Source organism: Diprion similis, chromosome 2 (assembly GCF_021155765.1).
Source record: "Diprion similis isolate iyDipSimi1 chromosome 2, iyDipSimi1.1, whole genome shotgun sequence".
NCBI classification, from domain to species: Eukaryota; Metazoa; Arthropoda; class Insecta; order Hymenoptera; family Diprionidae; genus Diprion; species Diprion similis.
The window spans coordinates 21806031-21825791 of record NC_060106.1 but is presented as its reverse complement, the minus strand read 5'-3'; the positions used below and the strand labels follow the sequence as shown (position 1 = coordinate 21825791).

Below are 19761 nucleotides of genomic sequence, written 5' to 3'. Positions count from 1 at the left end.
GCGTGACTTGGTGCTGAAATATCATATGATTTTCGAGATGAAAAAAAAGACAAATATAAATAAACAATGTTTTGGCAGCAACTATAAGCTTCATAAATATTATACTTTTGCCCATATAAGACAATGTTATAATATTATTTTACGTATTCCATTGAGCAAAGTATAGATATATGAAATATCCTAGTTACAAAAAGTTTGAATATAAAACCTGTGAACTGGTAAAGAAATAAAGTTTCATACTTTGTGAAAAAATATCAACAATTTTTATTAATAAAATAACATGTTCTCTTGATGATCAGGCCTGATACAGTAGATTCTGTACGGATACCGATCAAAACCCAAGAGAACAAGTCGATTTCCCAGTCTGTAGGATTAATCAATGATCAAACATCATTATTTCCATTATCATTATATGTATGTATAATTAACGCATTCGGTGGTATCGGCAAATTCATTCTGTCTTCCATATCTCCCATTATTATTTTCAAAGCCCTCATTCGAGATCGCGAAGGTTTATGGTGCTCTCAGGAGGTCCTGAATCCAATAGCAACACCTGACACTCAGTCCCCGCAATGTCGTCTTGGTAATAAACAGAGGGTAAGTCATCAGGAAGAAGTAGACCCTCGACAAGACCACCGGCCCCAAGAACGACGTCAGTAGCACCAACAACGGAGTTAAAAATAGTGCTGTTAGCTTTGAATCTGATAAAATCGCTATAGGTCAGATCAGTCCTTGCCGACCCTTCATGATTCTCATCGATCATGTCATGTTGCTCATCTGCTGGTTCTTCAATAGACTGTGCCGCGTCTTGACAGTTAGATTCGGATAATTTCAGCATGGAATTAAACGTAGGAGATTCCAACTCTGGCGAGTTAACCACCAGGGCTTCGTGTGGAGCAATCATTATCATATGATCGGTAGATATTGACTGCGAAGTAGTGTATGTCACATAATCTACACTGGAGGATGCTGCCGCACATTCCTCTTCACCAGGGATTTGCAAAACCTTCTGATCTCCATTCTTCATTCCATGAATCCTGTTCACATGTGCTCTGAGTGCTGATTTTGCTGCATATGCCTTTGAGCAGGCTTCCATCGGGCAAAAGTAAGCTATTCTGTCTGTATCCTGATGGCTCCCGTTGTTACTTACACCTCCAGATTTATTACTCGATACACACTGACCTGTGCTTGTCAGGGGAGTATCGACGATGATGGGATCAAGATCTAGATCAAGGTCAAGGCTATGTGAGTTTTCTTGCGTCTCAATAATATCAGAACATTCGATATTAGTTATATAATCTTCGTTCAAACTCGTTTCATTAGCCTCATTTTCCACCGAATATACTTGCTGATCAATAAGCATTGTATTTTGCAAAGATGAAGCCACATCTTGGGTCTGGTGTTTCTTGATGTGAACATAGAGACTGCTTTTAGCTGAGAATTTAGCATCGCACATATGGCACTGAAAGCATCTGCCATCTTTATGCGTTAGTCTGTGTTCCTTGAGATGTTCAGACCTCATGAATGCTTTTCCGCATGATGAAACGTCGCATATGAACTTCCTCTCATTGGTGTGCTTTTTTTGATGCCGCTTAAGCTTACTCGATGATGAGAACGCCCAGTTGCAGCCTTGGAAGGTACACGGATAAGGCTTATACCCAGTATGTGATCTAATGTGTGCCTTCAGTCTGCACGGCTTGTCGAAAAGTTTGCCACAGCCAGGCCACGAGCATTTTATGTCAATTTCTTTATAACTGTGACATCGCTGATGGCTGGTGAGCGCATTGCTGCTGTAATACCTTTTTCCACAGCCTTCTTGCTTGCAAACGTAAGGCGCGTGGCTTTGGTCGTGGGACTTCATATGAAGCTCCAATGCTCGTTTGGTTTGGAACCTTTCCTGACAATTTGGCACGTGACAAAATACCTTGCTGGGTCGATTATGCAGCTTTTTGTGTGTCAGTAAGTTGTAAACAGTTGTGAACCTCCTTCCGCAATTATCCACCTCGCAAATATAGTCCTTACGCTTCAGGTGTGTTTCCTTGTGTCGTTTCAACTTGAACTCTGAATAAAATGCCCATGCACATCCCTTGAAGTCGCACTGTAAGCAAGACATGAAAGATACTTGGTCAAATATTAGAAATTGCTGTAACTTTTGCTTGGAAAAGCCAAAGCCGATCTGTTTTGAATTTTCAAAGTTCTTACAGAAAAAGTACATCTCCGGTGATACATAAAAATCGTAATATACAAATACATGAATTCTACAATACCTTAAATGGCCTGACCCCATAGTGAGACAAGACATGGCCCTTCAGGGCATAAAGTCTGTTGAAGTGTCTTCTGCAATCCTCTTTGGGGCAAACCCAGATCTTTCCATGCTCAGTTGACAAAATGGGCTCAAGGGTATCATCAGTGATGCCGAGTTCCTCCAAAGCATTGGATATCACAAGATCGTGTTCATTGGTATTCGATCCGTCGGCGATGAGATCAGAGACATGATTTTCATGGCACGAATTCTGGATTCTGGACAACTGCGGAAAACTACCTGTAGCCTCGATCAGCTCAGAAGTTTTGCCTTGATATATTTGCTCCTCTTTGCCTGTGTTGATTACGATTTGCGTCATGTTTGATATCTTGTCTGTTGATATCGCTACCACAGCCATTATGCCTTCACTTGTTCTGGGCTGTTCCTCTGTTCTCAAAACCCTGAATGATGAACCGTTGTCACTCTTAGGAGAAGGTTTACTCCGCTTCTTTATGATCCTGGGCTTCAGTTTGGTTTTTAATTTCGTTTTTATTTCGCTGCACTCGTCTGCCTCGATCATAGCGTTTCCTAATGTTTCTGCAGAACTGGTCTCCACGTTCACATGTCCCACTGCCTCGACATAGACATTTACAACTCGCTTTAACCCACCCGTCTCGGCGTCTGAGCAAGTCGTACTTTTTCTCCGATCCTTTGGATGTAACTCTTTATCACTTTGAGTTTTACCATAGATTAATTCTTGGGTTGACATGGCTGTTGTATTAAGACAGATTCCAGGGTTGCTCAACACAGATTGACTATTGGCAGAGGGTAAAATCTCCCCTGCTACCATCATGTCGTCGGGAGTTAAAGTGAGGGGCTCCAGATGGTCTAGTTGAAAAGCAGGCAGGATAAACTCGTCCTTTTCGCATGTTTCTAAAAGCTTATCACTGCGCAAGTCCTGCAATAGAGGATCATAGCCCAGGACCAATTTCTTATCGGACAAATCCATGTCCATCGAAAGAACGTCCTGATCTTTATCGAGGAAAGCGTGCGACATCTCATCGGTGAGATAACGATGATCGTTGCCTGATGCTTCCTCGACTTCTGACTTTATCACGTCTAAGTCCATGCTGGATATTGACTCGGTTCGAGTTTTCAGCCATTTTTCAATACTGGCTACGGTCTCTGCATCCTCAGCGTGACATTCCGCATAGAAGTTGTTGTTGGTAGTCGACGGTTTGGCGATGCTGACATTTGACTTGTCCGTGCTGCTTGCCTTGGCGAGCTTTGCTTTCTTTTTGGTTGCTTTTTTCTGGTATTCGGATGTGGCAAACTCATATTCAAATGTATGTATGCCATCGGATACTTGTTCGACGGCGACGACGTTCGTCGAGGAGCCTGGGTATCGGGTTGGACTCGCGCTTCGGCGATGTTGAAATATTCGTGGTATCTTCTTCGACTTACTGCCACCAGGTGCGACTCCTTTACGAGACATTTGACCCCCTCGCAGCCCATCATACGCACTCACGACACAAGCACTACGACGGCAGGTCTACATAACCTATAATCAGCCATTGCTCCACCAGGCGTCAGCTGTCACCCAGGACAATCAAAGATCAGATTGCCAGTTCTACCAACCACTAGAACTGCCTGCTGCGAGTCTACTGAATACTACCAGCAGCTACCAGAGATAATGCCAGTCGTACCGGTGAATTATGGTACTATTATTCGGTTCAAGCAAGGTGAGTTACCGACAGTCGGTAAGCCATCTTGTACAGGTATTGACCGGCATGGCCAACTGATCAGAGATCAGTGGTTAGTTCCATGATTTAATTAATTCTCGTTAATTTTTTAATTCGGTTAATTCGCGGATTGGATGTCGAAACATTTGACTCGATTACCGACCAATACCCAGACACCACATAATCAATCTGCCTCTTATTCGCCGAGGCTGTTGTCAATCTCTGACCAGTTCTTCCATCTAGAGTTCAGACTTTGCACCACGTCAAATTAGCGAGAGCAGGTCGCGGTCGCTGATTATCAATAGGACAGATTCTTATCTGCTTACAACCGAATGATAAGCCAAAAAACTATTTAACACGTTGTATTTGCGTGATGAGGATTACTATGAATTATAAAAAGATGTTCTTAGATTTTGATAATAGAACTGAAATAAAACCTTTTGATTAATATTACAATGATTGTACAGGGAATTTTTTTCGATAATAGGTATAATTCATATATTATGCTCACACTTGACGCTAATGCTCTGAAAGTGAATTGAAGATGGACGCGTTGAATAAACTTATTCTCTGAACCCAGCACTTCAAATTTGGATTATAGTGGGATTATAAGAAAATATTGAGTTCAAGTTATTCATAAACTTTTTGCTGTCCAAATTTCATAAAAGTAACACACATAGTTAATACATTGGGTAATGGTTACCTACCAAACGGTACCAAATCCCTGCGGGTCCACATTTCGTGTTCTCTGATAGAACATAACTTGCATTACGGAAATTGCATTCAATAATCATCAATATATTGAATCAAAGAAAGAAAAAAACCTTGATCACACAATATATGAATGAATTTAAATCACAGCTTAGAGGTTTTGAAAATTTTATTCACCGTGTGGCGTATACAATCGCTTTTTCTCTGCAGTCAGTGCTAACGTCAGTTTTTTCGCACAGAACACCCAGCGTTTGTTAACTGTTGGAGTCTCGTAAATCGCGAACGGTCAGATAAGTCCACGTCTGCAGGGTGACGCGAACTGGGTTGAAGTATGGAAGATGGTTTATACTTGGGCACGGTGGCTTCGGCGAGAATTTCGCCAACGGATCGACCACCACAGGTTCCACGATCGGTGGACACGGGGAGAGCCACGTGGACTTCGTGGACACCGAGGTGGCAGCGAAACGGCTTTCGAGTTCGCCGGTGCGGTCGACATTCTGCAAAGGGTAGCGAACAAGGACGTGGCCGAGTTCTGCATCGCGGATCAGCCTCATTTCCGGGAGTGCCTCTGGAGTTCGTCTCGGCTAACTTCTTCAACGCAATTGACTTCGGAGGCGTGAAAGAAGGTGGAGTTCGAGGCTCAGGTTCCGTCATCGAGCTCTGCGTGCAGGGTCGCGATGACTCGGTGAAGAGGAGGACCTCACCCGGCGTCCTGGTGTAGCGAGGATCGCAAAGCCTCGGATCGGTTTTCCTGCAGGCCTCCCGATGCCGATGGGCGACTCGGCACGCGGATGGCGAAGGCGTTGGCCTTTCATCGAACTTGAACAAGTAATCCCAGAAACTTTCCTGCGGCTCGGACGAGACTGCAGGACAGGGCGGACAGTTACTCGGCTTTTCCTTGACGCGGATCAACCGCTTGCAGAAGTTGAGAAAAGGTCGACGCGTCGTCTTCAAAGGTCGCCCGTAGCCTTCCTCGAGGCATTTTGAAGACGATCCGTCCGATGGCTGCGGCCGTTGCGGAACCGACTCACCGCATTTTCCCCGGCACTCGACGACTCGTGCAGATCGCGGTCCTGGACCTGGACCCCAACATATCTCTGATTCTGCAGGTCTCTCTAAACCAGCGGCTGCACGTGTGCTGAATTCGCGGCGAATTCCAGGCCACCGCCGCTGGTATTTATGTCCGTTTCCGCAGTTTTTACAGTTGTGGCGATATTCCTGCGTTATTCATAGGAAAGTTTGTAAAGGGTTCATTGAACTTTTTTTAAACAAGTAAACGAATAATCATAGCCGTTTTTTCCAGGCAGCTGTAACGGTTTTTCAGAAAATTTGTACAAGTCAACGTCAACAATCATTTTAATAACGAAAAATTAACCGTATGCAACCGTATTTATAAAAAATCTTTGTAGAGTTTTGAAGTTGACTTCTTGACCAGAGATTATATACATATATATAAGGCATTGATGAAGCAAGCAAGCAAGCTTGTATTTTGTGAACGAAAATGTTTATAGTTTAAAAAGTTGCACAAGGATACAAACACGCGGTATAAGTGTGAGCGTAATTTACACGGGGTTTGAAAATGCTTTAACCTTAAGACCGGATGCTGCGAGGCGTTGGAAAGGAACGTGGCAGCGCGAGACCCTTATAAAGTTTCCAACAGGGTGACGAGGGGCGCAGGATGGGACCGAGGAAGAGAAAGATGAATGTCCAAGGACTGCAGCACGGTTGAGCAAGGGTATAAGTTTAAAACTTGGTAAAAATTGACGAAAAATTTTTATTCCACATCGAAACGGTAACATTACGCGATGATTACCAGTTAATCTATGCCTCAATTAATCGAGTCGAAAAAATAATAATCGAATCCGGCACGATTGAATGGGTAAAAATTAATCGATTAATCGATTATTTCGTATTTTTTTAGAACAGTCTATACGAGTACATACCAAAATTTTGTAAATTTCAGTATGTACTTTTAATAACGGAAATGTTTTTTAATAATTTATCGTTTCATTCATAATATACTTCTGAAAAATATTTTCAAATTGATATCGTATTGCGTTGGTCACGTGAGTAAAAACCAAAAACCGATTGTCAGGAAAAACAATCGATTCGATCGATTAATCGAGTTTAAGAAAAAATCGATTATACTCGATTAATTGAGAAAAAATAATCGATTTAATGGAAAATCGTCTCTTTTTGATCAATCTTATCATTTAGTAGGAGTTCATTTGTCAAAACCACGGAGTGTACAATTATTCCATAATAAGTTCGGTACAATCATACCCTCTGCATGCATTTGATTATTATATTCCAGTTAAGGCAAGGTTATTTAAAAGAAAAAAAAAAAAAAATTATGTCTGATAGTATAATTAGATCTCCGTATGTGATCTATGATTTTATACGACAACAATTGACTATCGCCGAATTATACCATACACATAATATGTAGGGGGTACAGTATAGGACTTCTTTCCGCAGAGAGAGAGCTGAAAATCCGAAGCATATATAATCGGGGGACCGGGGGCTGCAACCCCGGCGGTCCTCGACGCTCGCGAATCGCGGTGAGCCGTGAGGAAGGGTGTTTACTCAAGACACGACAATTCATTACGTAATTGAATTGAATGAGGCCTCGGGGAAGCGACAGCAGGAGCTGGGTGGGGATACCAACGAGGGTGCGAAGGGGGGGGGGGGGGGGTGGAGGGCGGAGATGCGAGCTGCTGGAGTGGCTAGAAGGCCCCGTTTCATTGCAGATCTATGTGTATATATGTATACAGGGTAGAGAGGATAGAGAAGCATATCCGAGATGCACACTGCGTGTAGTATATGTATAGATACATACATACATAAATACATATAACAAGGGATACCTACACAGTTGCTTCATACCTATAAGATATATATACACTTTGCACAAGCACACAACGTTCTACAACGTTAGAAGCTCGAGGGAAACGGGATGCGTGCGATGAGGGGTGGAAAAGAGGGATGAGAGTATTTCCCTGCTTCGGCAGCTCGCCCCGCAACCGAATTAAACGATTAGTTAAACTGATTTCCAGTTAGGAGAATGAATAAGTAATCGGATTTCTCGTTAAGGTAATCGCATTCCACCCTGATTGGCTCCGTCTGCCTGCCATGCCTGCGTCTCCAACGAGGTAAACTATACACCTACCTACGAACCCTGTCTCTGCATGCACTTGTCTATATACATATACGTACAGTGATACCAGTTACACGTACACCAGTAAGCATGTATATGTATACGGACACTTGTGTATGTATACACAGGTGAGTCGTTTATATATACATTCTACTCGCGTATCTATACCACCCTGCGTATAATGCAACATTTCTCCCTAATTTTACGTAATTAGAATAATCACATTATACAGTTTATACGGGGGGTTTACAATTATATGGTAGAAAAAAATTGCGGCGGGAAATTTGGATGAAATCTAATCAAATCTATACAAATAAAAAATATACTCACTTTTCGTGTATATCCTTTTGCTGTATATTTCCGGGAAGCACACAGGTAGAAGCGTTCGTCTCTACACGCGTAGGTCGACATACATTACCCTCCCCTACTCCTCCCCAGCCCCCCCCAGGTGGTCCCAACCTCCGGGAACCCTCGACACGGGACGCCGAATGTTTGCCCGAGCAATTACACCCCCAAACGCAATCCCATTTAAATATTGCTGGTAGAGGGGTTTTCGGCGGCGTGCACGGGAAGGGAGGGAAAGCCAAACATTGCTCTGGTCGGTGTCTGCATGCCCGCGGGGCACAGGTTTCCGCCTACCATTGCAACGGCTGTGATCAAGGTACATTCATATATATTCAGTGACCTAATGTTCCGTTCGGGTTATCCGAATCTGTATACCTGTTATGTAACATATATTTCTGTCACGCATAATCCCCCGATAAGCAATTAGTTGGAGACCTACGTTTCGCTGGTGACACCATATTGTGTATATAGGTATATGGTAATTAGGGCCCGGATTAATACGTAAATACACATTTTTTATTTAAATCATATTCCTGCCTTCTAAGGTTTTCTATATAAACACGTAAGACGTTTGGAGCCAGAAAATGCAGTTTCTATTTCCCATATTTTGTTCCATATCCCGGGATTCAGGTGTTAAGTATGCATTTATGTTCTAGCTCGCGTGTAAAAGATTTACTTGTAATAAAGATTGTTGTACAGACAAATTTTTATACGTGTAAGACTCATTACGTCGTGCAGCATAAATTCGGGTGAAAATTTTACATCGCATTTATAATAGTTTAATTTATCTGCCGATCCTCCATCTCCTTCGCAGTTGTTTATTTAAATATAACAGCTCTGGTTGTACCTACAGCGAGAGTGCAGACAATGAATGCAAACGATATTTTCACATCTGGGCAAATCTGCGTTCTAATCACAGCTGGTATATATACATACAGTATACGTCACTGTACAACAAGATTTCAAGAAAATACTTCTGTTATACGATCTTGTATATCAATTTAATACAGAAAATCGTAAAGCCTACCGCAGTTAGGTTCCACCAGCAGGCGGCAGAGATTTTAAAAAGAAACAACGTCGACGACTCAACGGGGCACTGCAATTCAATAAATTTGTGTGTAAATCCGCGGAACTACATTCGCATTTAATATCCGCATGATGAAACAGCAGGGCGTCCATGTATACCTCATACCATTAACGCGTCTATAAGGTGGTATATGTATACGTATATGTATATGTATAGATATAGGTACACCGAAGGAAGCGAGTCGAGTTTGCGTTGCTTCTGCAAACGGAGGGCGGGGTTGTGCACACAAAGCGTTAGGTATATCCGGCGGTGCATGGAGCTGGAGGCAGAGGCAGAGGCAGAGGTTCGGGGTGAAAAGCGGGGGCGGAATCGGGACTGCAGGGGTGAAACGGGCGAAATGCTAATGAGCCTGGCGGCTGCGGGGGCGGTTCGAGTCCGGGAAGCCCGCCTCCGGTCGACCGATTGGCTGGCGTCTCGATGGCGGCCGCCGCGGCACTCGGCGTCGCGACGCTCCGCGCCTCCGGCGCCCTCCGACGCCTCGCGGACTCCTCGCGGACGCGAGTGACTCCCCGAGGATGGAGCAGCTCACCCAGTTTGTCTCGAAAAGCTTCGATACCGATACCGTTGCCGCTACCGCTGCCGTTGCCGCGAGCGCGAACGGGAGCGGAAACGCGAATGGAGTAAAGGTGCAGGAAAACGCCGATCCGCCCCGCTGCAGGGATCCTAAATCCTCGCTGCAGGAGAGACGCGGCTGCAGGCTCGACGTCTGCGACGCCGCGGCCGCCGCGATCACCCTCAGCGTTGCCCATCTCCTCGGCTCGACGGAAAGTGCGACCACCTGCAGTACGTGACGAAACCATGTATCTCCATATCGCAATCCTTGTATACCTATTCGACTGTGTACGACCGCTGGGGGGGGGGGGGGGGGGGGGGGAGGGGGGAGTGTGAAAGTTCCGAATTTCAAATGTTCCGAATCATTTCGTGGCGATACTTGAAGTAAAGAAAACAAAGTTTTACGATACAGTAAAGTTTCGAATGGTTGGAAGCCTGACGGCTCAAAATTTTGACAATTCAAGTTACGATGGAGCAAATTTCTGATAGAGTAAAATTCCGAAAGTTAAAATATATCCACACAGCGTAGTTTACTCGACGAGTTGGTGTAAAAAATCATAAGAACCAAAAATCAGAATGATCAAGATTTCGAAAGTAAAAATATGGAAAAGCCAAAACAACGAATGATCAAAGCGGTGAAATTTCACCAAGCCAGAAATTTACGGAACTGAAAATCTTCTTTCATTCGGAATTTTGATGTTTTAGATTTTTACATTTTCCCACTTTCGCACCTTCGAAACTTTGACTAGTCGGAGTGACGCTCTTTCGACATTTTTCCTTGCGCGACTTTGAGCGTCGGGTTTGGGACCATTGAAACTTTGATGTTTCGTCAAAGTTGGATTTCTTTGCTCTGAGTTTAACTACCAAAAAATCCGGAATTTGGCGCTTTCGGAACTTTGCAAATTCGGAATTTCAACCCCGCCCCGATCGCTGCAAGTTTAGTTCGTTTGTATAACAATATCGTAATTATTGACGAATCAGAGCTAATTGGTATATGTATATTGGATTATGGGACGTATAATAGACTCGAGTCAGAATAGTGTTGGCTTCAAAAAGTGCCACTGAAACTATCCAAAATCCTGTCTATCTAAAAAAAATCTCTGTGATGAAAAAAGTACATTTCGAAAACATTGAAATTTACCTCTAAACACCTTATGTTGTATCAAAATCAGAGGCATCTCTCAGAGGATATACTTGTAACTCTCCAATTCTTTTACTGAAATATTCATTATGCTCTGATAATTCTGGTGAACAAAATCTCACATAATTTTTAAAGGACTTGTTCGCAAAAGTTTCGAGTTATATTTTGCATAACGATAATGTTTTTTTTGCTGAATCATAAGTTCAATATCATCTATAAATTTTTATATCTGTATTATAATGCATTGTGCATATCTGACGTGTCTTACCAGCTGATAAGATTGAGGAAAAATTTGTCTCCATTTGCGGGAAAATTTATGAATAAAATTAGCGGGTTTTCGTGAATATCGGCCGAAGTATATAGACTTTCCGAAAAAAAAATTGTTACGTTAGTTATAGAATAACAATATTTCTCTAACATTGTTATTGACAAAGTACATAATTTACAATTGACAACTAGTGTTTTAAAATATTATGGATACACTAACTTTTGTACAATTATTATGCACCTAATTGAGGTGCTTAGCTTTATTAGTCGGATTTTGTTGAAACTTTGTTTCGACATAGTTTCGACCTGACTGCGACACGACTTCTACGAGAAAATATGACGAGGTTTAATCGTTTTTTGGCTCTTGAAACATTCATAATTTTTCAATCTTCACAAGAAGGATTTTACTGTGTATACCTGCGTTTCACAATCACAAAAAATTTCTCTAAGTGTGCTATGGTATGAAGCTTTTTCGTAAATCTGTCTGAAACCTTATTGCCTCGTGTGCGTAATTCAAGTAATTTTTTCGGTCATATCGTCACAACTTATGTCGGTTCGTATATATAATAAATCCTAAAATTCACTCGAGGCAACAAAATTTTGTTTAAAAGAACTAAACATGTCTTTGAATATACGAGATATATATACCTATATAAAAACAAAGCTGTTGTCCAGCCAATTCCACAATCTTAAAAAAAAATCTTCGCACGGAAAAAAATCTCAAAAAGCAGAGAATGATTATCTTGCAACGTGAATATCAATGTGAAACCTGAATTGAGCTAGTCGACGTAATAAAAACGAAAATATCGGCTGGCGTGACCGCAGTACGATGACGAGATAATCGGACGTTGCGCAGATGGAGATGCGAGGTCCAGAGAGTCGACGGAGGAGGTTTACCACGGCGAGGCGGCCCCCGAGGACGAGCCGCCGTCGCCTGACGGCAGACTGCAACCGGAGGATCTCTCCGTCGGGACGAAGCTAAGGGAGAAACCGGAGAGCGCGCGAAGCGGACCCCCGAAGACGCCGGAGCTGAAACTGTCCGTGAGGAAGCTCCTCGGCTGCAGTCCTTCGCCGCCGCCACCGCCGCCTCCTCAAACCTCACCCTTGCCCTCACCGTCTTCGGTGACCTGCACTTCGGATCGCTGTCAGAGTCCAGACGTCACAAGCAGGCTCGAAGCCTCGCGAACCGAACAAGGACCGCCGCTCAGACAGCATCACGCCCGATCCGGACAAGATGAATCTGCCAAGGGTAGGCGAGGCCTGAAATATTTTAATATTTTGATAAGGATAATTCAAAACTTGGATTACCGCTTTATTATTGCTGCCTGTTTTCATTTGGAGTAGTTATTGTAATGAGTTGGTATAATTTTTACAAAGGATTCAGCGGAATCCTTGGGGAAATTGGCTGGATTTTCAGTATGTTATATTGTATGTATCCTCCTGATCAAAAGTTGTTATGGATAGGGGAAGGTGGGGCAAAGTGGGCAGCTTAAAATTTTTGATATCTCAAAAAATTTGGGGGCAAAGTGGGCCCCCTGAAACGCTTTAAATAACAAGGGATAAAATTAACCAACTCGACTTTTTATTAAATATAAATTATTCGGAAATCACAATTTCTCTGTAAAAATTTTGTTTTGATTTTAGGCATTATTTTCTTAAGGGGTCCATTTTTCCTCACCCTCCCTTACAAATCCTAAAAATCAGTAGTTTTCGAGATGTAGGCTTCGGAAGGAGGGTGGAAGGATTTTTTTATGCCTGTGGATACGCGTTTTTTATCAATTACAAAAATTCTCGATCTTCACGCGAAATCTGACGTTGGACCTTCTTTCGGAAAGCCGGCGAGTTTATGGATGGAATTAATGCATTGATAGAGTCAATCGCAATTTTTTGCCTATCTTTAAAAAGGAACCGTGCATTTTTTGAGCGATTTGTTTGATTGCAAGTCTCCCCTCGAAGCTTTATAATTCGTGAAAATCACGAAATCCATAGATATCAAAAAATCTGGACACCTTTCTTCCGAAGCCTGTATCACGGAAGCTACTGATATTTGGGACTTGTGTCTATGAGAACTTTTTATCGGAAGGATATGATCTATAACGTACTAAAAATCCAGTTAATTTCCATAAGGATTCTGCGGGGTCCTTTCATCGATTTGTTTCAAGTCAGAATCATATTAAGTCCTGTAGCGCAAAGGTGTGAAGGTATAAACACACAGGAAGATGCTGATGAGGATCTCATGATACAAGACAAGATGAACGTTGTCTGAATTAGATTGAGGTATAGACACAGGAAAATATCTCAATTCGAATTCTGGTGGTCAAGATCCAGTCGAATTGTAGTTACGGTTATAATCAAAAGGCGTGATTTTTTCACATAATTATTTCTTTCCAATTATACGCGTTTACAGTGTTTATATTCCTATGACAAAAAATGAAAGAAAGGTAAAAGAATATAAGTGGAGCATGGATTGCAGAATCCTTTGTCTCGGTATTTCTTCCGCGGTCCTGCGTAAAATATACGTATATACTATAAGGGTGAGACTCGGGGTGAGACTTTGAGGGCTTCGATTGAATTTGGAGAGAAAAAACAATATCTAGGGCTGTGGCTTTTCCTCTTGAACTCGTACACGCTGAAAAAGAAACTCAAGATTATAGTAGTATACTAATTCTCCGATTAACTTCTATATACATTCAATATTCTTGGTACACATTCAAATACAGACAACTGAAAATTCGTTGTACAGAATCTATTCAGAAATCCACGAGAATTTATTACATCGTTCTTTTAACCAAAAATCGTATTAGCTCGGTATAACCGAATATTTATATTGTATGTAGATCCTAAATGTTATGCCACAACTTGGTTAAATTCAGATTGTGTTCCAAATATTAAATTCCAATGTTTATAGTTAATCCTCAAGTTAATATACAATACTTAGACATTTGAAATATGCAAGACTTCTTGTATAATAAAATCTGTAAACCATTTGTTATCATCCCGAAATTTATATTCGTTCAACAAGTATTTGTACACGTGTTATTCGACGATTGGTACCTTATAATATTGAAGATATTCTAGAAGATACATCGCAAGTACAGCCACGTACGCTGCACGGATGCATCTTCATGGGTTTGGTACCTGCACAGTAGACGTTGGGTTTGAGTTTCACTTTCCAGCAACAATGCGAAGCAGTAGTACGTAATTTATGGTTTAATACGTCGTCGAGAGGTGCTGAGTCCCGCAGTAGTAGATACGCCCTTCGCCCCGAAGGGGGCTGCGTGCGTTATAACTTCTCTCGCGATTAAGCGCGAATCAAAAAGCAATTTGCTCCACTCTACCGAAGGTGTATATACCAACCAAAATAACGTTTATAGGTATACGCGAATACGAAACGCAGGGAGAAAAACGGGGGTGAAAAAATTCACGAATATAGATATATAAAGTACAGTATAGGTATAACGCGTCTTATACGTATCGTATATCTGTTTACATGTATAACGCACGTGTAGAGTAACTGACGCAGCGGGAGAGATGAGAGAGTTTCGCGCAGGGATGAAGATTTAGAGATCGAGAAGATTTTTGGGGCTCGGGGAAAATTTCGCTAGAGAGCACTTTGCGACGCGTCTTATACACACATATATGTATATATATATGAATATACACCCTTATACTAGCTCTTATACACATGGTCAGCGTAACGTTGGTCAGTATCGCGAAGAACCGCTCATATTTATTGCCTTAGGGGTTAGTTTTTGAAAAAGTATCCTCGAAACACATAAAGTGTTACTAATGCAGGATCGGACCGAGGGTCGGATCATGATTTAAGACACTCTGTAGCTTCGGTATCGGGTCACTCTTCTCGTATGGTTTTAATCTGGTATTCCTCGACCGAATTTGACCATCCTTCCACCATGCATTCAAGCTCTAATTCTACTCGTTTACTTATCCTCATTTTTTTCTATTCCGGTTTTCTGTCTTCACAGGATTATATTCATCCCGAAAATCAAAAGCTGCGTTTTCACTTGTCGCGTCTGCGGACAATCAGGCTATGCATTTTGGAAACGAACTGCGTCTGCAAATCTGAAATTAATTTTTTATCCATGCGAATATCTAGACAGTATATGAACAGATTTTGATGATTTCGGTCTCAATCGAATCGACAATTCTTATCGAGCTTAAAACTAATTAGCCTTTCATCCAAATCGGCTAAACTATTCCTGAGTTGTCTATTTGCAATTAAAATTGTCTTCTTGTTGTGCCGAAAAGTAGAAAACTTGTATAAAAATTCTTATTAATATCTCCATCACCGATAATTTCTTTTCACGAATCTTTTCACGGTGTGAGTCAATAAATTTTTTCCAATAAATATCCAAATGTTTAAGCACTCGCACGCGAATTGCGGGCTAATATACTGCCGCGGAAGAGTTGAATGGAAAATTCTCGCAGAGAATGGGGGTGCGGGGGTGGGATGATTTCTTATTCATCGTAACGCGTCGCCCGGCATATGGGCGAAGGCGGGGCCGAGGGGGCAGCCGAATCCGTCTGTCTCCTCTGATTCCGACGACCGCGCTCCCGGTAATCGAATTAGCCCCGACCCGGGCGCGCGATTGCTTCGTTCGGGGTTCCGTTTAACCCCCGGGGGTGGCTTAGCCGAGCGTTTATACGTACGTCGTGTACATGCGGCATATACGGAACGCTCGAGTGTCGCTGCAGGATGAGGAACTGGAGCGACGACCCGTCGACGTTGCAGCAGCGGAAAATTTATTGCGACCACTTCTCTATACGTGCAAGGTTGTGCACCGACATTGAATTGAATATTACACTCTGCTGGAGATATTAAGCTCGCGGTGGGCAATTTCAAAGTGCTTTGAAGCGATTAAAAGTCGTGACGGTTCGCTGCGTGCATTGCGAGAGGGTCGCCTATATGTTACAAACTCGCAGTCTAGACTGGAGTCTATATTCTACCCGATGAGCAGTTTGCGGTTTCTAGGTCCGATGGGGATGCAGGGTAGACCTCGGCATCGTCAGACTGTAGGTACGCGAGACGTCTTGGCGGTCAAAGATTTATACATATTGTATTATATATATATACATGTTTCTTACACCATAGTTTCGGTTTGTACGAAATTGGTCTGGAAAAATTAATTATTATCAACGTAAAGTTGTGATGTTTACGAGAACATTGCATGTTCGTTCATTTTCACCTAACCGCCTCGGTGTTACCTTTTGACAAGATACAAAAACGAAATAATTATACTGATTAGGAAAAGGAGCAGATACAAATTAATTGTATAATAATACACCGTTGCTGAATTTGCTTGGTTTTATTTCCTGGAAACTTTAAACGTTACTTTTTTTGAAGCTTTGTGTTGGTATAATTTACGAGTTTCCGGTGAGAAATAGATATATATACAATAATTGCGCCGCATAGAAATTGTAAAAGACTTGCAATGACGTTGAACCGTGAAAAGACATAGCAGCCACACCTTTTCGCGTCCCTCTTTGAAAGCCCAAAGTAACGTAAGCGTGCCTCGAAGCATCCTCGCACCTACTATATACATTCGCACGTACGCTATAGCTGGCAGCTAAATACGCGCACTTACTGTAATTAACGGTATACGCGAATTAATTAACCGGTACTTAATGTAAAGTAACTACGGCGAACGATAGCGTATAATACACGTATACACGTACATCCACACAAGTAGCGAGAACTCTTCGAGGAGCTTTCTCCCTTCGATCCCCACACCTCAGGAGGATTAAGCACCTCGAGTGCCACCCGCGGGAATCCCTCGGCGAGACGAAGGGGCAGCGAGGAGAGACGCGAAGCTCGTTTCGTGATTTATATAATTTGGCAAAGTGACGAGGTGGGTATCTGTCTACGTATATGTATACAATATAGATATACGTCGTTATCGTCGCCGCCAAGTTCTGCGAATCCTACAATCACCGTTTGAAGGCATCGATTAGGACCAAGAATGAATGATCAATCTTACTTTCAATGATCAGCAGATTGAGTATGAGTGACAAAGCAGCTGCCTGGATTCTCCCCGATCGCACGTAATGTGAAAATATACCTCATAGTCACCCGTAAACACTGTTTTTCTTTTCAATAATTTCAAAATTTCGAATTACGAAAGTAGCTCATGATCATTTTGACGTACACGCAACGCCTCGTAAACAAATTTTGTCTGGAAAATCGACACAAGAACGTTTATTACATAATATTTTACAGTTGAATTTTTCACTAGCTACACTACCTCGATTAGTTGAAGCATATTTTTAAAAGATATTTAGCACATATATTCGCATGTATGTGTAAGATAACTTATTTACCGAGCTTTTATCAAAGTTCTTGCAAAATCGTATGTAGATATGTACAAGCTCCGCATAGTCGTTAGCCACCCTCGTATCCCGAGATTCGTGTGAATAACTTTTTCCTTTTCCCAGTTATATAAGACAGAAGTGCGCTGGGGTTCGCGTAGATTTGCTACCGCTAATGTCAGCCAATTCGCGATGTCGTAGCGGCGCAGATTTGAATAGAATACTCGTAAGCAGGGTGAATTTACGATTAGACCACCGGACCTCGGAGGAAACGAGCCGGAAGATATCCTCGAGCATTCGCGATTATACCTCAAGGAGCAATAACTAAGCGACGATTAAATTGAATAATGGCTCCGATCGAGCGTAATCTAGCATGAGAATGCATATTCGAATGAACTCGGGATTGTGAAATGTGAGAAAAATATGCCGGATATTATGGCTTAATTTTTACTTTCTATAGGAAAGACGTGTCATTGCTGTATCTGTTTTATGTACAATTCTCAGATATTTCGAGCAAACTTTGATGCTCGCTATTCATTTTTCCGAGGCAAACTGCGCCTTCTTATCATGTAGCGAAGATCTAGTCAGATTTCTTTGTCAACGCCTCAGGAGCTGTCTCGAGTCTCGTGCAAAGCAGAGCTGGCAGCGTTGTTAGTTCAGGAGCCACAGTAAGCGCAGGGGGCGGAAAGCAGAGAAGATCCAGGACGAATTTCACCCTTGAGCAGCTCGCGGAGCTCGAAAGACTGTTCGATGAAACCCATTACCCGGACGCGTTTATGAGAGAGGAACTTAGCCAGCGGCTGGGGTTGAGCGAAGCTCGAGTCCAGGTCTGGTTCCAAAACCGACGCGCAAAGTGCCGCAAGCACGAGAGTCAACTGCACAAAGGTAGGGATGGGACCCAATTTCTTAATACATATCACGAACATCAGCCGGCAGTGAGTTACTTTTAATTTTAATTTCCATCAATCGGATGAAACTTCATGTGCGAGTATATACTGTAGTTGGTATAATCGTCCTGCGTTCTTTTATGAAACAAGAAGTGCAGACTGTAAATGCTAAATTGTGTGTCGAAATCAGGTGTCGGAGGCGGTCTTGTCCTGGCACCCAGGAGCCCGCCGACGTCCTTGGAGCCTTGCAGAGTGGCTCCGTACCTCCCGGCGTTGAGACTGCATCCTCCACCTCCGCCGGGAGTCGCGGCCTCGACGAACTCGGCTACGGGCTCAGCCTTCGACCCGGCTGTCCTCCACTACGCGGCAGCCGGAGGTCTCTTCTGTCTTCCACCACCTCAGCCCCCGCCGCCGCACTCCCATCACCAGCACCATCACCATCAGCACCAGCACCAACACCACGCGCCGCATCCCCTGGGTCTAACGGCTTCTCTTGCCGCTGCTGCGGCCGCGGCGCGGTCAAAAAATAGCAGCATCGCCGACCTCAGACTCAAGGCGAGAAGGCACCAGGAAGCACTCGGGTTGGACAGGCCGGCGTAGGACTGTAGCATCCTCGTGTCATAGGTTTATCCTTTTCTCTATGAACCATCGGTAGCTTGTAAGTTATACTTATAGTCTATGTATATTGCATTATCACTTCGGTTAGCCGTCGTTGGGGCTATAATGAATTTTTGTAGACGTATAGATTGTATATGATATATATATATATATATATATACATATAAACTGGCGCGGGGATGGCAAGGAAGGAAAATGAGGAAAGGGGGTTCGAAAAATTATAGTCGTTTCAATATTCAAATTTCCCTAGTTTCGAATGGTTTTCATCGTTAATTCATTTTCTCGCAGAATTATTCATTGCATTTCCTTATTTCTTTTCTCGTAAGGGATGTTGTAAAAAGCGAGGCTAAACAGTGCGTGAACACCGATAGACAGCTGTATTATACACGTACCATAGAAGCCAAGAAAAGAAACGTTTCCCTGGTTTATAGTTTTCTTTCATTCACAAATCTCGATTGATTCTTTATAGAAGTTCTTTAATTATGAATTAGAAAGTAGCGATACTGATTAATGATAAAAATATAACACTCATGCACTGTATAAGATTTCGCAGACTCTTCATAAACCAATGCAATTATGATCATTCATTTTAATTTTGACACAATTTGAGCTTCAGTTTTCCCTGTTTTTCCCCAATTGCTCTATTACACAAAAAAAAAAAAAAGAAAAAGAGCATAGTATAATTATT

At 42.5% G+C, this 19761-nt stretch overlaps 2 protein-coding genes across 2 annotated transcripts; one reads left to right on the top strand and one right to left on the bottom strand.

The window, feature by feature from the left end:
- Positions 1-240: 240 nt before the first annotated feature.
- Positions 241-3875, bottom strand: LOC124414424. Its single transcript, XM_046895372.1, has 2 exons — positions 2268-3875; positions 241-2098 (listed from the first exon to the last, which is right to left on the bottom strand). The coding sequence occupies exons 1-2, from the start codon at positions 3735-3737 to the stop codon at positions 494-496; spliced, it is 3075 nt and encodes a 1024-aa protein (XP_046751328.1). The 5' UTR covers positions 3738-3875; the 3' UTR covers positions 241-493.
- A 5924-nt stretch (positions 3876-9799) lies between these two features.
- Positions 9800-19200, top strand: LOC124416326 (retinal homeobox protein Rx-like). Its single transcript, XM_046897259.1, has 4 exons — positions 9800-10067; positions 12101-12493; positions 18178-18453; positions 18646-19200. The coding sequence occupies exons 1-4, from the start codon at positions 9800-9802 to the stop codon at positions 19053-19055; spliced, it is 1347 nt and encodes a 448-aa protein (XP_046753215.1). The 3' UTR covers positions 19056-19200.
- The last annotated feature ends 561 nt before the right edge of the window (positions 19201-19761 follow it).

Excerpts from the sequence above, each read along its gene's own strand:
- LOC124414424 (XM_046895372.1), bottom strand. The coding sequence starts at position 3,737 with ATGTCTCGTAAAGGAGTCGCACCTGGTGGCAGTAAGTCGAAGAAGATA. Across the intron at positions 2,099-2,267 it reads ATGGGGTCAGGCCATTTAAG|TGCGACTTCAAGGGATGTGC; the intron begins GTATTGTAGAAT and ends TCTTGCTTACAG.
- LOC124416326 (XM_046897259.1), top strand. The coding sequence starts at position 9,800 with ATGGAGCAGCTCACCCAGTTTGTCTCGAAAAGCTTCGATACCGATACC. Across the intron at positions 12,494-18,177 it reads ACAAGATGAATCTGCCAAGG|GAGCTGTCTCGAGTCTCGTG; the intron begins GTAGGCGAGGCC and ends TCAACGCCTCAG. Across the intron at positions 18,454-18,645 it reads CGAGAGTCAACTGCACAAAG|GTGTCGGAGGCGGTCTTGTC; the intron begins GTAGGGATGGGA and ends TGTCGAAATCAG.